This window comes from Salvelinus namaycush, chromosome 2 (genome assembly GCF_016432855.1).
Source record: "Salvelinus namaycush isolate Seneca chromosome 2, SaNama_1.0, whole genome shotgun sequence".
NCBI lineage: Eukaryota > Metazoa > Chordata > Actinopteri > Salmoniformes > Salmonidae > Salvelinus > Salvelinus namaycush.
This window is the reverse complement of record NC_052308.1, coordinates 36881663-36900773: the sequence shown is the minus strand read 5'-3', so window position 1 is coordinate 36900773 and position 19111 is coordinate 36881663. Positions and strand designations below refer to the sequence as shown.

General features: G+C 46.2%; 1 protein-coding gene across 2 annotated transcripts in view; it reads left to right on the top strand.

The window, feature by feature from the left end:
• The window catches only part of LOC120062595 (paxillin-like), a 47190-nt gene that overhangs the window by 17355 nt on the left and 10724 nt on the right, over positions 1–19111 (top strand). Inside the window, exons 1-6 of one of the 2 annotated variants that reach the window (XM_039012688.1) lie at positions 5200–5289; positions 6569–6759; positions 7093–7148; positions 7258–7388; positions 7579–7774; positions 8326–8464. In XM_039012688.1, the coding sequence (XP_038868616.1) occupies positions 7292–7388; positions 7579–7774; positions 8326–8464 (432 nt within the window). In that variant the 5' untranslated portion in view covers positions 5200–5289; positions 6569–6759; positions 7093–7148; positions 7258–7291. Of the gene's footprint in view, positions 1–5199; positions 5290–6568; positions 6760–7092; positions 7149–7257; positions 7389–7578; positions 7775–8325; positions 8465–19111 lie in introns of those variants that run through there. The other variant, XM_039012687.1, reaches the window with a different exon arrangement.

Here is a 19111-nt window from a genome sequence, read left to right as displayed (position 1 = left end):
TCAAACTTCTTCAATTTAAGAATGACGGCCACTGTGTTCTTGGGAACCTTCAATGATGAAGAAATGTTTTGGTACCCTTCCCCAGATCTGTACCTCAACACAATCCTGTCTTGGAGCTCTCCAGACAATACCTTCGACCCCATGGCTTGGTTTATGCTCTGACATGCACTGTCAACTGTAGGACCTTATATGGACAGGTGTGTGCCTTCCCAAATAATGTCCGATCAATTGAATTTACCACAGGTGGACTCCTATCAAGTTGTAGAAACATCTCAATGATGATCAGTGGAAACAGGATGCACCTGAGCTCAATTTCGAGTCTCATAGCAAAGGATCTGGGGATCTGAGTACTTTCCGAATACACTTGTACACTGGAGTTCTTACCAAGATGACAATGGATATTCCTGAGTGGCATATGGCAAGACTTGAAAATGGACGTCTAGCAATGATCCTCAACCAACTTGACAGATATTTAAGAATTGTAATGTTTAAATATTGTACAATCCAGGTGTGCAAAGCTCTTAGAGACTTACACAGAAAGACTCAACTGTAATTGCTGCCAGAGGTGATTCTAACATGTATTGCTTGACTCAGGGGTGTGAATACTTATGTAAATGAGATATTTCTGGATTTCATTTGAAATACATTTGCGAAAAACTCTAAAAACATGTTTACACTTTGTCATTGTGGGGTATTGTGTGTAGTTGGGTGAGATTGTATATTGTTTTCTCCTCCATTTTGAATTCAAGCTGTGGAACAAGTCAAGGGATATGAGTACTTTCTGAAGGCAGTGTATGTTGTTTCATTCTGAGTGATATTTGAGTTTGGATATTGTAACAGAGCCATGCGAATGGCTGGCTATAAGCTGATGTGTTATGGCATGTTCCCCCTCAATCCTTTGGCATGGAGGACTGACACGGGCCTTTTTGTAGGCCTCCACACAAATGCTAATGTCTACAGCAATAAAAAAAATAAAAAACTGCCTCCGTATTGCACAACCTGTTGCAATCAGTTTCCTTCATGATCTGAGCCCTCAGAACTACCAGAAATAATTGTCACGATCGTCTTGACTTTGTAGAGAGGACCAAAACGCAGCGTGTGAGAAATACATTCTTCTTTTATTTTAGAAGAGCAACGAATGAAACAAAACAACAAGCTGACGACCGTGAAGCTATATAAACAAAATGGTACTGACCACTACACACTGACATAGACAATTACCCACAACCAGCTAAAGCCTATGGCTGCCTTAAATATGGCTCCCAATCAGAGACAACAATAACCAGCTGTCTCTAGTTGAGAACCAATTCAGGCAACCATAGACTTTCCTAGACACCTACACTGAACACTAAACCATCTACTCTACTTAACCCCCTAAACCAAACAACACCCTAGACAATACAAAAACACATACTTCACCATGTCACACCCTGACCTAACTAAAATAATAATGAAAACAAAGATAACTAAGGCCAGGGTGTGACATAACCCCCCCCCCTTAAGGTGCGAACTCCGGGCGCACCAGCATAAAGTCTAGGGGAGGGTCTGGGTGGGCGTCTGACCACGGTGGTGGCTCAGGCTCTGGGCGAGGTCCCCACCCCACCATAGTCAATCCCAGCTTACGTCTCCCCCTTAGAATGACCACCCTCATTTTACACCCACTTAATTTAGATGGTAACCTTAAGATAAGGGGCAGCACCGGGATAAGGTAGCTCAGGACAGAGAGATAGCTCAGGACAGAGAGGTAGCTCAGGATAGAGGGGCAACTCCGGACTTAAGGGCAGCTCCGGACAGAGAGACAGCTCTGGACTGAGGGGCAGTTCTGGATAAATGGCAGCTCTGGGCTGAGGGGCAGCTCATGACTGGCTGACGGCTCTGGACGCTCATGGCTAGCTGACGGCTCTGGACGCTCATGGCTGGCTGACGGCTCTGGACGCTCATGGCTGGCTGACGGCTCTGGACGCTCATGGCTGGCTGACGGCTCTGGACGCTCATGGCTGGCTGACGGCTCTGGACGCTCATGGCTGGCTGACGGCTCTGGACGCTCATGGCTGGCTGACGGCTCTGGACGCTCATGGCTCGCTGACGGCTCTGGACGCTCATGGCTAGCTGACGGCTCTGGACGCTCATGGCTGGCTGACGGCTCTGGACGCTCATGGCTCGCTGACGGCTCTGGCAGATCCTGTCTGGTTGGCGGCTCTGGCAGATCCTGTCTGGTTGGCGGCTCTGGCAGATCCTGTCTGGTTGGCGGCTCTGGCAGATCCTGTCTGGTTGGCGGCTCTGGCAGATCCTGTCTGGTTGGCGGCTCTGGCAGATCCTGACTGACGAATGGCTCTAGCGGCTCCTGACTGACTAACGGCTCTGACGGCTCGGGACAGACGGGCGGCTCTAATGGCTCGGGACAGACGGATGGCTCAGACGGCACTGGGCAGACGGATGGCTCAGATGGCGCTGGGGAGACGGATGGCTCAGATGGCGCTGGGGAGACGGATGGCTCAGATGGCGCTGGGGAGACGGATGGCTCAGATGGCGCTGGGGAGACGGATGGCTCAGATGGCGCTGGGGAGACGGATGGCTCAGATGGCGCTGGGGAGACGGATGGCTCAGATGGCACTGGGCAGACGGATGGCTCTTGCCGGATGAGGCGCACTGTAGGCCTGGTGCGTGGTGCCGGAACTGGAGACACCGGGCTAAGGACACGCACCTTCAGGCTAGTGCGGGGAACAACAACAGGGCACACTGAACTCTCAAAGCGTACTATAGGCCTGGTGCGTGGTACCGGCACTGGTGGTACCGGGCTGAGGGCATGCACATCAGGGCGAGTACGGGGAGAAGGAACAGTGCATACTGGACCCTGGAGACGCACATTTGGCCTAGTGCGTGGTGCCGGAACTGGTGGTACCGGGCTGGGGACACGCATCTCAGGGCTAGTGCGGGGAGGAGGAACAGGGCATACTGGACCCTGGAGACGCACATTAGGCCTAGTGCGTGGTGCCGGAACTGGTGGTACCGGGCTGGGGACACGCATCTCAGGGCTAGTGCGGGGAGGAGGAACAGGGCATACTGGACCCTGGAGACGCACATTAGGCCTAGTGCGTGGTGCCGGAACTGGTGGTACCGGGCTGGGGACACGCATCTCAGGGCTAGTGCGGGGAGAAGAAACAAGACGTACTGGACTCTGGAGACGCACAAAAGGCTTGGTGCGTGGTGCCGGAACTGGAGGACTGGTACAAGGGGCTGCCACAGGAGAGTTAGCACGTGGAACTGCTACAGGAGGTGCAGGACTAGGGAGGCGTACAGGAGGCCTGGTTCGTGGGACTGTCATTCCCAGACGGTTAGCACGCACCTCAGGACGAGCATGGAGAGCTGACTCAGGTAACATCACTTCCCGCACACGCTCTGTCGGGTGGATTTTGTGCCTCACGCACCAACACAGCAGCTCCCTCATTTCACTCTCCTCCAACCTCCCCAATAAATCCTTAACAGTCTCTGTATCATTCCCATTGCTCACCTCCAATATCAGCCCGACTGGCTCAGGTTCCTTCTTAGGGTCCTCACGGGTAGCACGGGAAGTTGACGCAGATCTCCTATCTGGACTCGCCACACTCCCCATGAGCCCCTCCCCAAGAAATTTTTGGCGTTTCCTCGAGGGCTTCCTACCGCGCCTTCGTGCTCCTTTCTCCAGCTCCATAATCCTGTAACCCTCCTCGCACTGCTCCAGCGAATCCCAGGCAGGCTCCGGCACTTTCTCTGGATCGCACGCCCACCTGTCTATCTCTTCCCAGGTTGTTCTCCACTCATCCTTTTCCCGGGTCCATTCCTCCACTAAGCGCTGTTCCATCCTTTCACGCTGCTTGGTCCTGGTTTGGTGGGTAATTCTGTCACGATCGTCTTGACTTTGTAGAGAGGACCAAAACGCAGCGTGTGAGAAATACATTCTTCTTTTATTTTAGAAGAGCAACGAATGAAACAAAACAACAAGCTGACGACCGTGAAGCTATATAAACAAAATGGTGCTGACACTGACCACTACACACTGACATAGACAATTACCCACAACCAGCTAAAGCCTATGGCTGCCTTAAATATGGCTCCCAATCAGAGACAACAATAACCAGCTGTCTCTAATTGAGAACCAATTCAGGCAACCATAGACTTTCCTAGACACCTACACTGAACACTAAACCATCTACTCTACTTAACCCCCTAAACCAAACAACACCCTAGACAATACAAAAACACATACTTCACCATGTCACACCCTGACCTAACTAAAATAATAATGAAAACAAAGATAACTAAGGCCAGGGTGTGACAATAATAACTGGAGGCTGGCCTTGTCCTAACGACTGTCCCTCTTCCACTTTTTTGCTGGCAGGTGTACTAGCACACAACCTTCCACACAAAAACCTTCAGAAACCCCTTTTACTTGAAATCAAACGGTAATGCATCTTTGAGCGTTTTCGTTGCCCAGCAAGAAGCCCTCTGGGCAGTTAGTTTGTTGTTAGACTATCTATCTCCCCTGAGAGGGAGTATCTGGCTGCAGTTAAATAAACACCCGGCTCTACTGTATCCAGAATCAAATCCTCTGGAATGTCTACACTGTCTCAGAGTTGTTGAGCAAACCCTTCTGCTTTGGAAACCCTGACATCATCTGGCATGCTAATGACGTTAACTCCAGCCAAAGTGGATCTGTTCAGTAGCGATCACCACTGTCTGTCTTTGGCATCCATGATTCCTTGGACCATGGGATACTGTCTCAGCCTCTCCGTACTGATGAGGGAGTGTGTTGTGTTATGTTTTTAAATGAATTGGTCACTAAAGTCAAGTGCACCTGGACTGAACCTTGAGGCCGACAGAACAAGAGACACAACATATCTTCCATCATTTTCACAACTTTTTCACAACGTTGTTTTTCCCAGGCTTTGGTGTGATAAGTTGTCGAGTTCGCTCTACTTGCCTAGTTAGCCGACCGTTCTCTGCGGCAGTCGTGTGAGTGAGAACAAACTCTTACCTCAGCCTTCATGGAGCCAAGAACACTGAAACGTCAAAGTTGCATTGCTAGGAGTAAACCTAATCCTCCCACTGCTACCAAAGTGACGCCTCCCCTCTTCCCTCCCTCCTCCCCTCCCGTCTCAGTCTCTCATTACCAGTCTCTGGTGCTAGTTAAGGGTAGCAGTTCCTGCCTGTCAGCCAGTGTGTTTGGGTTGCGTTCTTCTTCCCAGTCTTCCTCTGCATTCCTGCCTTCGTCCTTCCGGGGTGTGTATGTGCTAGTCTTTATCGCCTCAGGTATGTCATTTCCACTGATGTGAGTCTCATGGTTTTCTTGTATTTCTCACCTTTTGTCGGCATCAGTTTTCAGCGCGTAATGTTTCAGTCATCTTATCAGTTGTTTGGTTCAGTGTGGCAGTGTATTGTTGACTTATTATAGTTTAGGTGCATATCGTTCACAGTTCATTTATGGATGTGCTTTTGTTTGTTTTTCTGATTTAATGTTCTGACTGAAGCAGAGTCTACTTAAGACAGTAGGGTAAGTATTATTAGTGAAGAAGGGGGATTGCATTGCACACAGTTTCACACACTTGTGATATCAGAGGCATCGATTTAAGACATTAAGAGAAGTGATCACCGTGTAGGGACATGGGTGTGTAACAGTAGAGAAGGTTTACAGAGTGGGTGTGGATGATGTCGTCTTCCTCAAGTTCTCTTCAATGCCCACAAACTGTCTGGGAGGCTAATTGGCTTGCCGTTTTGTTACCTCTGATATAATGGCTGCATTTAGAGGGGAGCTGGGGATGTGTGGTGTTGAATCCCAAATTGGGTATGGTCTATGTTTCCAAGGCATTGAACAGACATGATCTAGATGAACCAATCAAAGGTGGAAAGCAACAATTGGTTGGCCGTGAATACAACCTGGGCAGTAGGCTTACTCCTTAGATTAAGGTATACTTAAAATGATTCACGAAATGTTTATAAGTAGTATATAAACTGTTTATTAATAGTTTGTTTAAAGGGTGCCTTAATGTAAAGTGTTACCATAAATCCTTAATAAAGTCAACATTTTAATGTTAAGTTACCAAAGCTTTCACGTGTCGCCACTGTTCACTTCACACTCTATTCTTGGCAGTGGAACTCTGGGAGCAGCAGAGTGAGTGAGTGAGGCAGTGTAAGTGTACTACAGCAGGGTAAATGAGTAACCAAAGGAGTGGTGCTGAGTGGTGACATAGTCCAGATGATTCAGTGAAGTGGATTATTTACTAGTCTGCTGCAATGGCTGAATGTTATTCCCACAACAATTAAGTTTGAAACTTCAGTAGATTAGTGGTTTACTGTCCTGCACAACATTGTGGTACATTAGATGATGGGAGATCTAGGGACAGGATAGCCTACGTTTTAAAATGAAACCTCTCCTTGAGAGATGCAATCAAACAAGCAAAGGGGATTTCCCAATGTTGAGTGTTGTCAATCTTGTCAGTGATTTTCTGTTTACGCCAGGTCAACTCTTGGTTTTAAGATTGCCACTTGCTGCGTTTAAAAAAAAAATGGATCTTACTCTCTATGTTCTTAGATGCTTTGCTGGCGGACTTGGAGTCGACAACCTCCCACATCTCCAAGCGGCCGGTGTTTCTGCCGGACGAGACGCCCTACTCTTTCCCCACGGGAGGACCGGCCTCGCCCCCTGTACCCCAACCTCCCTCTGCTGAGGCCCTGAACGGAACCGCCCTCGACCCCCTAGAATCCACCCGCTCATCCACACAGGTACATACTCATATACACCTTTGTGTGCCCATACAGTACATACCCAAAAGGCAGGTGTGGTTCAGGCTTTTGTTCAAGTAAGTTACATACCTGGTTCAACTAATAAAGTATTGGTGAAGACTATGAATGGATGATCGAAAGCCTGTATCCACATGACCCTTTGACGGTACAGTTGAACACCCCTGACATACACTCATTTACCACATGACCCATCTAGACCAATCACATACTGCACTTCTAAATGTGTGTCTTAACTCTATTTCTTGAACTGCATTGTTGGTTAAGGGCTTGTATGTAAGCAATAGATTTTGATTTGTACCTACCCTTTCTTAGTCCTACAGCAGTAGCTCCCCCCCCTTACCCCAAAGTGAAGACGACCACGTCTACAGGTAATAATGCTAATAATAACAATACACTTTTGTTTGTGTAGTGTCGCAAGACAAAATGAACATCAGATGTCTGTTACTGATGTTTGTGTCTCTCTGTTGGTTTCTGCAGCTTCCCCAACAAGCAAAAGAGTGCAGAGGCTGCCATGAGCTCCTTCCTGGGCAGCAACTTGTCGGAGTTGGACCGGCTGCTTCTGGAGCTCAACGCTGTGCAACACAACACGCCCTCCTTCCCGACTGAGGGTACGCTATACCATTATGGCTGCATCCCAAATGGCACCCTATTTCCTAAATAGTGCACTGCTTTTGACCAGGGCTCACGGGTCCAAAACCCTTTTTGGTACATAAAGCACTTAGCAGGCACTTTGTCTTTGTTGTTGAAACTAAGGGAATACTGTATGTAAAGATGTATTTTTCTCCATCTGTGTTGCAGAGGAGACAGCCCCGCCCCTCCCCTCTAGCAGCACCACCCACTATGTGCAGGAGAACGGGGTTTCGGGGGCCGGCAAGGTGCCTCCCCCCACCATGGAGAAACCCAAGCGCAGCGTGGCCACCAGGGTCATTGAAGACGTGCGCCCCAGCGTTGAGAGCCTTCTGGACGAGCTAGAAAGTTCTGTGCCCTCCCCCATGTAAGTATTAAGGCGTCCTTGTGCTTCCCAGTTTGAGCATATATTATGACGACATTTTGTGACGTTTTTGTTCATTTTGGTCTTCGGCAAGGGTTTTTCCATCTGTTCGTGGACACACAAAAAAACGTCACAAAATGACGCCCCTTCGTCAGTGATTAATCAGCAGTAGGGATTCTTTAATTCAGTTTTTATCATTTCACTTGAGAAATACTGCACCAACCTTAGATGTAAAATTGCACGACTAAGATCTCCTTGACAAAAACGTCAAAATTAATGACAGATTTCTTGAGTTATGTTAGATTAATTCTGACTATTTTGTGAAAGTGTATACTGGCTGCGTCATCTCTAGATGGATAAATTGTACTATTGCCGCAAAAACGTTCCTATCCCCAGAAATGGGGGACAATTGACAGCAAAGCAGTAACACTACACCTCAAGTTCCGGAAGACCGTTTAATCTTGCACACTGGTTGTGCTATTCTCCTGTGTGTTTCTCATGTTTGACTGTGGTCATTTATGGCCTAATGTTTGTTGTTTTTATTTGATTTCTAGCCCCACCCCCTTGGTGGAGTTTACGGAGGGGGAGGAGGAGACGCCCTCCCAGCTGCAGGCCAGAATCTCTGCCTCCTCCGCCACGCGGGAGCTCGACGAGCTCATGGCCTCGCTGTCCGACTTCAAAGTCCAGAGCAATGTAAGTTTCACAGAAATATTATTTTTACCAGGATGTGTATGTATATACAGTACCAGTCAAAAGTTTGGACACACCTACTCATTCAAAGGTTTCATAGACATCAAAACTATGAAAATAACACACATGGTATCATGTAGTAACCAAAAAAGTGTTAAACAAATCAAAATATCTTTTAGATTTTAGATTCTTCAAAGTAGCCACCCTTTGCCTTGATGACAGCTTTGCACACTCTTGTCATTCTCTCAACCAGCTTCACCTGGAATGCTTTTCCAACAGTCTTAAAGGAGTTCCCCACATGTGCTGAGCACTTGTTGGCTACTCTGCGTCTCACAAAGACACGGCGGTTGGAACCAAAAATCTCAAATTTGGACTCATCAGACCAAACTACAGACTTCCACCGGTCTAATGTACATTGCTCCTTTTTCTTGGCCCAAGCAAGTCTCTTCTTATTATTGGTGTCCTTTAGTAGTGGTTTCTTAGCAGGAATTTGACCATGAAGGCCTCATTTCACCATGAAGGTCTCCTCTGAACAGTTGATGTTGAGATGTGTCTGTTACTTGAACTCTGTGAAGCATTTATTTGGACCGCAATTTCAAATCAAATCAAATCCAAGTTTATTTGTCACGTGCGCCGAATACCACAGGTGTAGACCTTACAGTGAAATGCTTACTTACAGGCTCTAGCCAACAGTACAAAGGTGTTAGGTGAACAATAGGTAAGTAAAGAAATAAAACAACAGTAAAAAGACAGGCTATAAAAGTAGCGAGGCTACATACAGACACCGGTTAGTCAGGCTGATTGAGGTAGTATGTACATGTAGATATGGTGAAAGTGACTATGCATATATGATGAACAGAGAGTAGCAGTAGCGTAAAAGAGGGGTTGGGGGGGGCACACAATGCAAATAGTCCGGGTAGCCATTTGATTACCTGTTCAGGAGTCTTATGGCTTGGGGGTAAAAACTGTTGAGAAGCCTTTTTGTCCTAGACTTGGCACTCCGGTACAGCTTGCCAAGCGGTAGTAGAGAGAACAGTCTATGACTGGCTGGGGTCTTTGACAATTTTTAGGGCCTTCCTCTGATACCGCCTGGTGTAGAGGTCCTGGATGGCAGGCAGCTTAGCCCCAGTGATGTACTGGGCCGTAAGCACTACCCTCAGTAGTGCCTTGCGGTCAGAGGCCGAGTAATTGCCGTACCAGGCAGTGATGCAACCAGTCAGGATGCTCTCGATGGTGAAGCTGTAGAACCTTTTGAGGATCTGAGGACGCATGCCAAATCCTTTTAGTTTCCTGAGGGGGAATAGGCTTTGTAGTGCCCTCTTCACGACCGTCTTGGTGTGTTTGGCCCATTCTAGTTTGTTGTTGATATGGACACCAAAGAACTTGAAGCTCTCAACCTGCTCCACTACAGCCCCGTCGATGAGAATGGGGGTGTGCTCGGTCCTCCTTTTCCTTTAGTCCACAATCATCTCCTTAGTCTTGGTTACGTTGAGGGATAGGTTGTTATTCAGGCACCACCCGGCCAGGTCTCTGACCTCCTCCCTATAGGCTGTCTCGTCGTTGTCTGTGATCAGGCCTACCACTGTTTTGTCGTATACAAACTTAATGATGGTGTTGGAGTCGTGCTTGGCCATGCAGTCGTGGGTGAACAGGGAGTACAGGAAGGGACTGAGCACGCACCCCTGTGGAGCTCCAGAGTTGAGGATCAGCGTGGCAGATGTGTTGCTACCTACCCTCACCACCTGGGGTCGGCCCGTCAGGAAGTCCAGGATCCAGTTGCAGAGGGAGGTGTTTAGTCCCATGATCCTTAGCTTAGTGATGAGCTTTGAGGGTACTATGGTGTTGAACGCTGAGCTGTAGTCAATGAGTAGCATTCTCACATAAGTGTTCCTTTTGTCCAGGTGGGAAAGGGCAGTGTGGAGTGCAATAGAGATTGCATCATCTGTGGATCTGTTTGGGCGGTATGCAAATTGGAGTGGGTCTAGGGTTTCTGGGATAATGGTGTTGATGTGAGCCATGACCAACCTCTCAAAGCACTTCATGGCTACGGACGTGAGTGCTACGGGTCTGTAGTCATTTAGGCAGGTTTCCTTTGTGTTCTTGGGCACAGAGACTATGGTGGTCTGCTTGAAACATGTTGGTATTACAGACTCAATCAGGGACATGTTGAAAATGTCAGTGAAGACACCTGCCAGTTGGTCAGCACATGCCCGGAGCACACGTCCTGGTAATCCGTCTGGCCCCGCACCCTTGTATATGTTGACCTGTACAAAGGTCTTACGTTGGCTACGGAGAGCGTGATCACACAGTCGTCCGGAACAGCTGATGCTCTCATGCATGCCTCAGTGTTGCTTGCCTCGAAGCGAGCATAGAAGTAATTTAGCTCGTCTGGAAGGCTCGTATCACTGGGCAGCTCGCAGCTGTGCTTCCCTTTGTAGTCTGTAATAGTTTGCAAGCCCTGCCACATAAGACGAGCGTCGGAGCCGGTGTAGTATGACTCAATCTTAGCCCTGTATTGACGCTTTGCCTGTTTGATGGTTCGTTGGAGGGCATAGCAGGATTTCTTGTAAGCTTCCGGGTTAGAGTCCCGCACCTTGAAAGCGGCAGCTCTACCCTTTAGCTCAGTGCGAATTTTGCCTGTAATCCATGGCTTCTGGTTGGGGTATGTACGTACAGTCACTGTGGGATTGATAAAGCCAGTGACTGATGTGATGTACCCCTCAATGCCATCGGAAGAATCCCGGAATACGTTCCAGTCTGTGACAGCAAAACAGTCCTGTAGTTTAGCATCTGCTTCATCTGACCACTTTTTTATAGACCGAGTCACTGGTGCTTCCTGCTTTAAGTTTTGCTTGTAAGCAGGAATCAGGAGGATAGAGTTGTGGTCGGATTTATTTGTGGAGTACAGGTGATCTAGAATTTTTTTCCCTCTGGTTGCACATTTAACATGTTGATAGAAATTTGGTAGAACTGATTTAAGTTTCCCTGCATTAAAGTCTCCGGCCACTAGGAACGCCGCCTCTGGGTGAGTGGTTTCCTGTTTGCTTTTTTCCTTATACAGTTGACTGAGTGCGGTCTTAGTGCCAGCATCTGTCTGTGGTTGTAAATAAATAGCCACGAAAAATAGCTGAAAACTCTCTAGGCAAGTAGTGTGGCCTGCAATTTATCACAATATACTCTACTTCAGGCGAGCAAAATCTAGAGACTTCCTTAGATTTTGTGCACCAGCTGTTGTTTACAAATATGCACAGACCGCCCCCCCTCGTCTTACCGGAGTGTGCTGTTCTATCTTGCCGGTGCAGCGTATATCCCGCTAGCTGAATATCCATGTCGTCATTCAGCCACGATTCCGTGAAACATAGGATATTACAGTTTTTTATATCCCGTTGGTAGGATATTCGTGATCATACCTCGTCTAATTTATTGTCCAATGATTGCACATTGGTGAGTAGTATTGACGGTAACGGCAGCTTTCCCAGTCGCTTTCTCCGGGTCCTGACCAGGCAACCAGCTCTTTGTCCTCTGTACCTGCGTCGCTTCCTCTTGCAAATAACGGGGATGTCGGCCCTGTGGGGTGTTTGGAGAATGTCTTGTGCGTCGTCCTTGTAGTATAAAAAATCTTTGTCTAATCCGAGGTGAGTGATCGCTGTCCTGATATCCAGAAGCTCTTTTTTGCCGTAAGATACGGTGGCAGAAACATGTACAAAATAAGTTACAAATAACGCAAAAAAACACATAATAGCACAATTGGTTGGGCGCCCGTAAAACTGCAGCCATTTCTTCTGGCTGGTAACTTATCCTCTACAGCAGAGGTAACTCTGGGTCTTCCTTTCCTGAGGCAGTCCTCATGAGGGCCAGTTTCATCATAGCGCTTGATGGTTTTTGCAACTGCACTTGAAGAAACTTTCAAAGTATTGATATTTTCCGGACTGACTGACCTTCATGTCTTAAACTGATGATGGACTGTCATTTCTATTTGCTTATTTGAGCTGTTCTTGCCATAATATGGACTTTTACCAAATAGGGCTATCTTCTGTATACCACCCCTACCTTGTCACAAAACAACTGATTGGCTCAAACGCATTAAGAAGGAAGGAAATTCCACCTATTAACATTTAACAAGGCACACCTGTTAATTGAAATGCATTCCAGGTGACTACCTCATGAAGCTGGTTGAGAGAATGCCAAGAGTGTGCAAAGCAGTCATAAAGGCAAAGGGTGGCTACTTTGAAGAATCTCAAATATAAAATATATTTTTATTTGTTGTATCACTTTTTTGGTTACTACATGATTCCATATGTGTTAATACATAGTTTTGTTGTCTTCACTATTATTCTACAATGTGGAAAATAGTAAAAATAAAGAAAAACCCTTGAATGAGTAGGTGTGTCCAAACTTTTGACTGGTGCTGTATGTGCGTATGTACAGTACTAGTCAAAAGTTTGGACACACCTACTTATTCAACGGTGTAGAGATGGATAGGAAAGAGAGGTAGGCAGATGCAGATGGGTGAAGGGACATACTGTAGGGTGAAATGTGCAGTTAAATGAATGGTGCATGTGTTGCTTTTTAAAGGTTGGTTGTATATTGATTTTTAGCATGGATGTGGGGGTTCTTCACACAGGTAGGTTGCTGTAGTGTTGCTGTGGTCTAGACTCTAATGTACATTCGGTCAGGCATTTCCTACCATTTACCTTATTGATCCCACAATACAACAATTTATTTACACTGTGATGCAATGAGTGTGGAATGTGAATGATTTGTATATCCATCACTGTGATATATATAATGCCAATTTTCACACAGTTTTATTGAGGAAGTTGTCATGATTCATTTGCCATGGTGCATGTCTGCCGCTGTGGCAACTTCCCTTTTCTACCTCTCCTCAAACCATTTCCCCTTTTTTTCTCCCTGTCTTCTATTATTGTTTCTGTGCTGCCCATCCTCCAGTCTGGTTCTCAGTTGTCTGTCAATATGAATACCTTCCTGATCAGTCAAGGATCAGAACCCGCCTCCTTGGAGACTAAGTCACCTGCAGCCCCTGCTTCCCCAGTAGTTGTAACCAGAGACCCAACTGGGCCTGGTGATCTGCAGCTGGAGCCCCCCAGTGACACGTCCCACTCCTGTAACCCTGTTCCTTTAGAACTCCACATAGATGAAGATGCCTGCTCTGGCCCTCCCTCCTCCACCCCCCTCTCAGCTGCTTCAGCCTCCTCCGTTTTGTTGGCCTCGTCCCAGAGCCTCCAGTACACCCAGATTCACACACAGCTGGAAGGAGTTACTGATCCCAGCGTGAGAACTACACTGACCTCCCACATGGAGTCACTCACTGTGGTCTCTAACACCACAAGCCACACTTTGCCAAAGAACCCCTATCCTTCTGTTGCCCCCGTTGTAAAGTACAACAGTCCTGCAGTGGATACAAAGACCACCAAGATGCCTAGTCCAGTAACTGTTGCCAAGACCCCTAGTCTGGTACCTTTTGCCAAGACCCTTAGTCCCATGACTCTTGTCAAGACCCCTAGTCCTATAACTGTTGCCAAGACTCTTGGTCCAGTTATGGTTGCTAAGAGCCCCAGTCCTGTTCCGATTCCTAAAAGCCTCAGTCCTCTTCCAGTTGCCAAGTGCCCCCGTCCAGTTCTGGTTGCTAAGAGCCCCATTCCTGTTAGTGTTGCTAAGAGTCCCACTTCTAAAACGATCACCCTTCCTCAGTCAGCCTCCATTGATCCATCTTCCCCACTGAAGGAGAAGCATCCAGAAACACCTGCTGCTCAGCTAGCAGAGCCCCCTACTGCATGTCCTGACTTGGGGATAACATGGCCATGTCGGGAGCCCTTGCTGGAGGACACCCTTGACAGATTGCTGTCCTTCGACTTTACCCTGCCAGAGGGAGAAGTGGAACATGCCAAGGAGACCCATCAGGACAAAGAGGAGCTTTATGCCATGGAAGGAGATAAGGAAAGGACTTGGGAGGACAAGGAAAGTATTAACCCAAGGCACAGCACGTCCCTGGACGGGCGCGAGGGGACAATGACCCCCCTTAACAAGGCCAGCTGGATGGATGACTGTTTGACCCCCTCGACGTGCCCAGGAACCCCCGAGACCACCCTGGACCTGCCCCTGAACCAGCCTTCGGCCGTGGAGAGGCTGTCCACCTCGGGCCAAGTACGATGCTCCCGTCCAACAGACCACCCACCCCCAACAACGCTCTCCCAAAATAAGCTGGCACGCGAGATTAAAGGCTCTAAGACACCGTATGGTTTATCTTTTATTAGGCCAAGTTTGAGGCCAAATCCCCACTTTGACACATTTCATCTTTCCCATGTATCCTGGCACTGGTGGTGTCACACACTGATAGATGTAACGGAGCCAGTAACATACAGAGATGATAATGATCACTAATATATATGATGCCATTGGATTTTTATCTGATGATGGCTCATTCTAGCCTGGTGGAATCAGTCTGATCGCTAAATTCACCATCCTTTTTCACTTCACTTATATGTCTGGGATTTCTCATCTTCGAGTCTGTGTCTGTAATGGGGCATTATTCAAAACTAACTTGTCAGCGATTGGATCACCTTCAACCAATCAGAGGATGGCCTAATTCAAAGCAAAGTTTGACTGAATTGGTTTTTGTCCTAAACCCACCCACTTTCTGAGAGGATGCTGATTGGACCGTCAATTTTCTGGCTTATTCCAAATGCCCATCTTTTGGATTAAGCCGCGATCAGACTGTGTCCACTAGGCTCATTCAAATTCAACTTAGCTCTGTTACAGTATGTCAGTTATTATCAAGTTGAAGTGATTGAGATGGGCTCTTATTTTGGGAGAGTGACTCACATGAACACAACATGAGGACACAAGGACTTGAATATATAGGGCATCTTGTCAAAGTTTTACCTGAGAAGTGATGCATGGAGTTTGTATTTTCTGCCTTGTGTAGAATGTTGGCTATTGTGAACTTCACAAGGATATACAGTGCCTTCGGAAAGTATTCAAACCCCTTGACTTTTTCCAAATGTTGTTATGTTACAGCCTTATTCTAAAATTGATTAAATTGTTATTTTCTCATCAATCTACACACAATACCCCATAATGACAAAGCACAAACAATTTTTTAGAAATTTTAGCTAATTTCTCAAATAAAATAAATATCACATTTACATAGGTATTGAGATCCTTTACTCAGTACTTTGTTGAAGCACCTTTGGCAGCGATTGCAGCCTCAAGTCTTCTTGGGTGTCATACAAGCTTGGCACACCTGTATTTGGGGAGTTTCTCCCATTCTTCTCTGCAGATCCTCTAAAACTCTGTCAAGTTGCATGGGGAGCATTGCTGCACAGCTATTTTCAGATCTCTCCAGAGATGTTCGATAGGGTTCAAGTCCGGGCTCTGGCTGGGCCACTCAAGGACGTTCAGAGACTTGTCCCTAAGCCATTCCTTCGTTTTCTTGGCTGTGTGCTTTGGGTCATTGTCCTTTTGGAAGGTGAATATTCGCCCCATTCTGAGGTCCTGAGCGCTCTGGGGCAGGTTTTCATCAAGGATCTCTCTGTACTTTGCTCTGTTCATCTTTGCCTCGATCCTGACTAGTCTCCCAGTCCCTGCCGCTGAAAAACATCCCCACAGCAACTGTGTTCTTGGGGACCTTCAATGCTGCAGAAATTTTTGGGTACCCTTCCTCAGATCTGTGCCTCGACACAATCCTGTCTTGGAGCTCTACGGACAACTCCTTCAACCTCATGGGTGGGTTTTTGCACTGACATGCACTGTCAACTGTAGGACCTTATATAGACAGGTGTGTGCCTTTCCAAATCATGTCCAATCAATTGAATTTACCACAAGTGGACTCCTATCAAGTTGTAGAGACATCTCAAGGATGATCAATGGAAACAGGATGCACCTGAGCTCAATTTCGAGTCTCAAAGCAAAGGGTCTGAATACTTATGTAAATAAGGTATTTCAAAAATAAAAATATGTATATTTGCAAAAATGTCTAAAAATCTGTTAAAGCTTTTTCATTATGGTCAAGGGGGTTAACTGCCTACCGTGGTCCATGTGGAAATGTCCGCTGTGTGTTGTTTATGGCTCTATTGCACGTCTCAACTTGCAGTTGTCATTTGGAGTGATGCAATCCTTCACCGCACTGCTGTGTGTAGCTTGCCACCTCATGTCAATATGCTGGATTATATGCCTCCTAATATATTATATATGCTATTTAGCAGAGGAGGTCCTGCTACAGAGGACCTCCTCAAGTCACCATACATGTACATTAACACACTTGGGGCTGTATTTTCAACAAACCTAACTCAATGGTCAATCTTAGCGCTGGCGGTAGCGCTATAGGTTTGGGAGTGTGTCAGAAATATTTTAGCTATTTTCACAACCGGAATTATGGGTGCAGTAGCTGGCGATGGCAAAAGGGCTGGGTTTTGATGAATAAACAAGTTGTAGGTATGTCAAGGCTTGACCCCTCACTGGCCAATCAGAACATGCTCCATGGCTAAATATTTCTTCAAGTTCTGTATTTACGATCTTTTATGTTTTGTGTTGTCATCAACTCCAATTCGAATGTTAGTCCGTTATAGCCTAGTTTGTTAAATAAATCAAATCAAATTTTATTTGTCACATGCGCAGAATACAACAGGTATAGACCTTACAATGAAATGCTTACTTACAAGCCCTTAACCAACAATGCAGAATTTGTTTTTTTAAAGAAAGAAAAGTAACAAATCCTTACAAGGCACCCAGATCTCCTTCCGCGATATCTCCATCTCTTTCTCCTGCGAATGACAGGGATGAGGGCCTCGTCGGGTGTCTGGAGTAAATCCCTCTCGTCCGACTCATTAAAGAATAATTATTCGTCCAGTTCAAGGTCAGTAATCGCTGTTCTGATGTCCAGAAACTCTTTTCGGACATAAGAGACGGTAGCAGCAACATAATGTACAAAATAAGTTACAAACAATACGAAAAAACAAACAATATAGCATGGTTGGTTAAGAGCCCATAAAACGCAGCCATCCCCCTCTGGCGCCATTATCTAGGTTTGGCATAGCCTACAGAAACAAAATAACAAAATGTATGTAGGCCTATTCCATCTTTGCTAAATATGTTGAAGATGTTTGCAGTCCACATTGTATGAAGCCTAATTGTATGGCTTCAATTTGGAAATATATTGTTAAATATAACATTCACACTGGCTAGGCCTACTGTAAATTGCATTATGTCTGAGCCATAGACATGCCAAATGTTGTTAATAAGCTAGATTAAATTCACTATTGATACGGCTTATAATCAAAATCTAAATAAAACGAAACAGCAGCTTGTTTTAAAACTGAGCTATGTCTAAGTACAGTTGCAGGCACCATCATTGCTTCCCGTGGATATATGAAGGTCGACTGTATGGAGTCTTTTACGCACGTCCAAAATAATAACGGGAGCTAAACTAATGATAAATGGGATGTCTACTCACTATTTTTGCTGCTCCCAAACTTGATCATTTAATAAAGTTTTGGTGATTTCATATTTATTTCAACGCAGTCTCACGAGCGAAATCCTTTATTGATAGGCTGCTATTTGGCGAATGCATTGGTCCGCTGTTGATATGGCCGTATAGGAGGACTGAATAGTATAGATGAGCGTGTCTTTGGTAATCGTACGAGGTGCACTCTTTGAAAATGGGCATGGATAACCTACTTGAACAAGCTAAATTGATTATGCAGGTATGTAAATTGTGAATCATAAAAAAGCATGAAGGCAAAAAACTCCTATTTTAAGGCACTCTCAGTAGGCCATTTAAAACCTCTTTATTCATAGGCGACTTGGTTAATGCATGGCCAGGATAAAAATACACACTTATCCGAAGCTGCTAAACCAGCCTTGATTAAGGGGAAGGTAGGCTATGCATGTTCTTTTATAAAATGAAATGAAATGGGAGGGAAATCAATACTTTTTTAATGTTTCTAAATACGAGATTCACTGGCGCAAAAGGCACATTTCTCGTTCCATAGGGACTGTGCGTCATGGCTGTATAGTCTGCGCTTCCACTCTCCAAATCCATGCGTTTACCGTTAAGACCTGCTTTTGGTGGGTCTTAAAATTTCCCTTCAGCGCTGCATGAAATTGTCACTTTTGCTCTTGTTTTTAAGAACACACCTCAAATATTGCCACCCCTCCCATCTCAGCGAGCTGATGTTAGACAGGTAAAATCCCGAACCTGGCGTAAAGGTTGGAAAATGTCTATTTTTACATGACGAAATTGCAAACTAACATGTGTTTGACACTTGTGCCTCCTTAGCGGCAGCCGAAAATAGAGCCTGTGGTGTTAAGGAAGAATAATTTGATTTGATTTGAACGCGTTACCGCTTCTTCCAGGTGACTTGAAGAAGGTCTGTATTTGCACCATGTTGTCTCACTACGGGTGTTCCACAGGGCTAGGTACTACACACATTCTCTGTGCACATGTTTGGGTGGAGAAGGGACAAACCTAAAACATGCGAGTGGAGCAGAGAGGGTTTATATGGGCCTGTGGAACCAAGTTTTAGAATCTGTTTTCAAGGACATTAGCTACTTCTCTACAGTGACATTACTACAAGAATCTAAGACCATCGGTTTTGCTGCTTGCATTTTACGCCTGCCTGTGTATTGCAT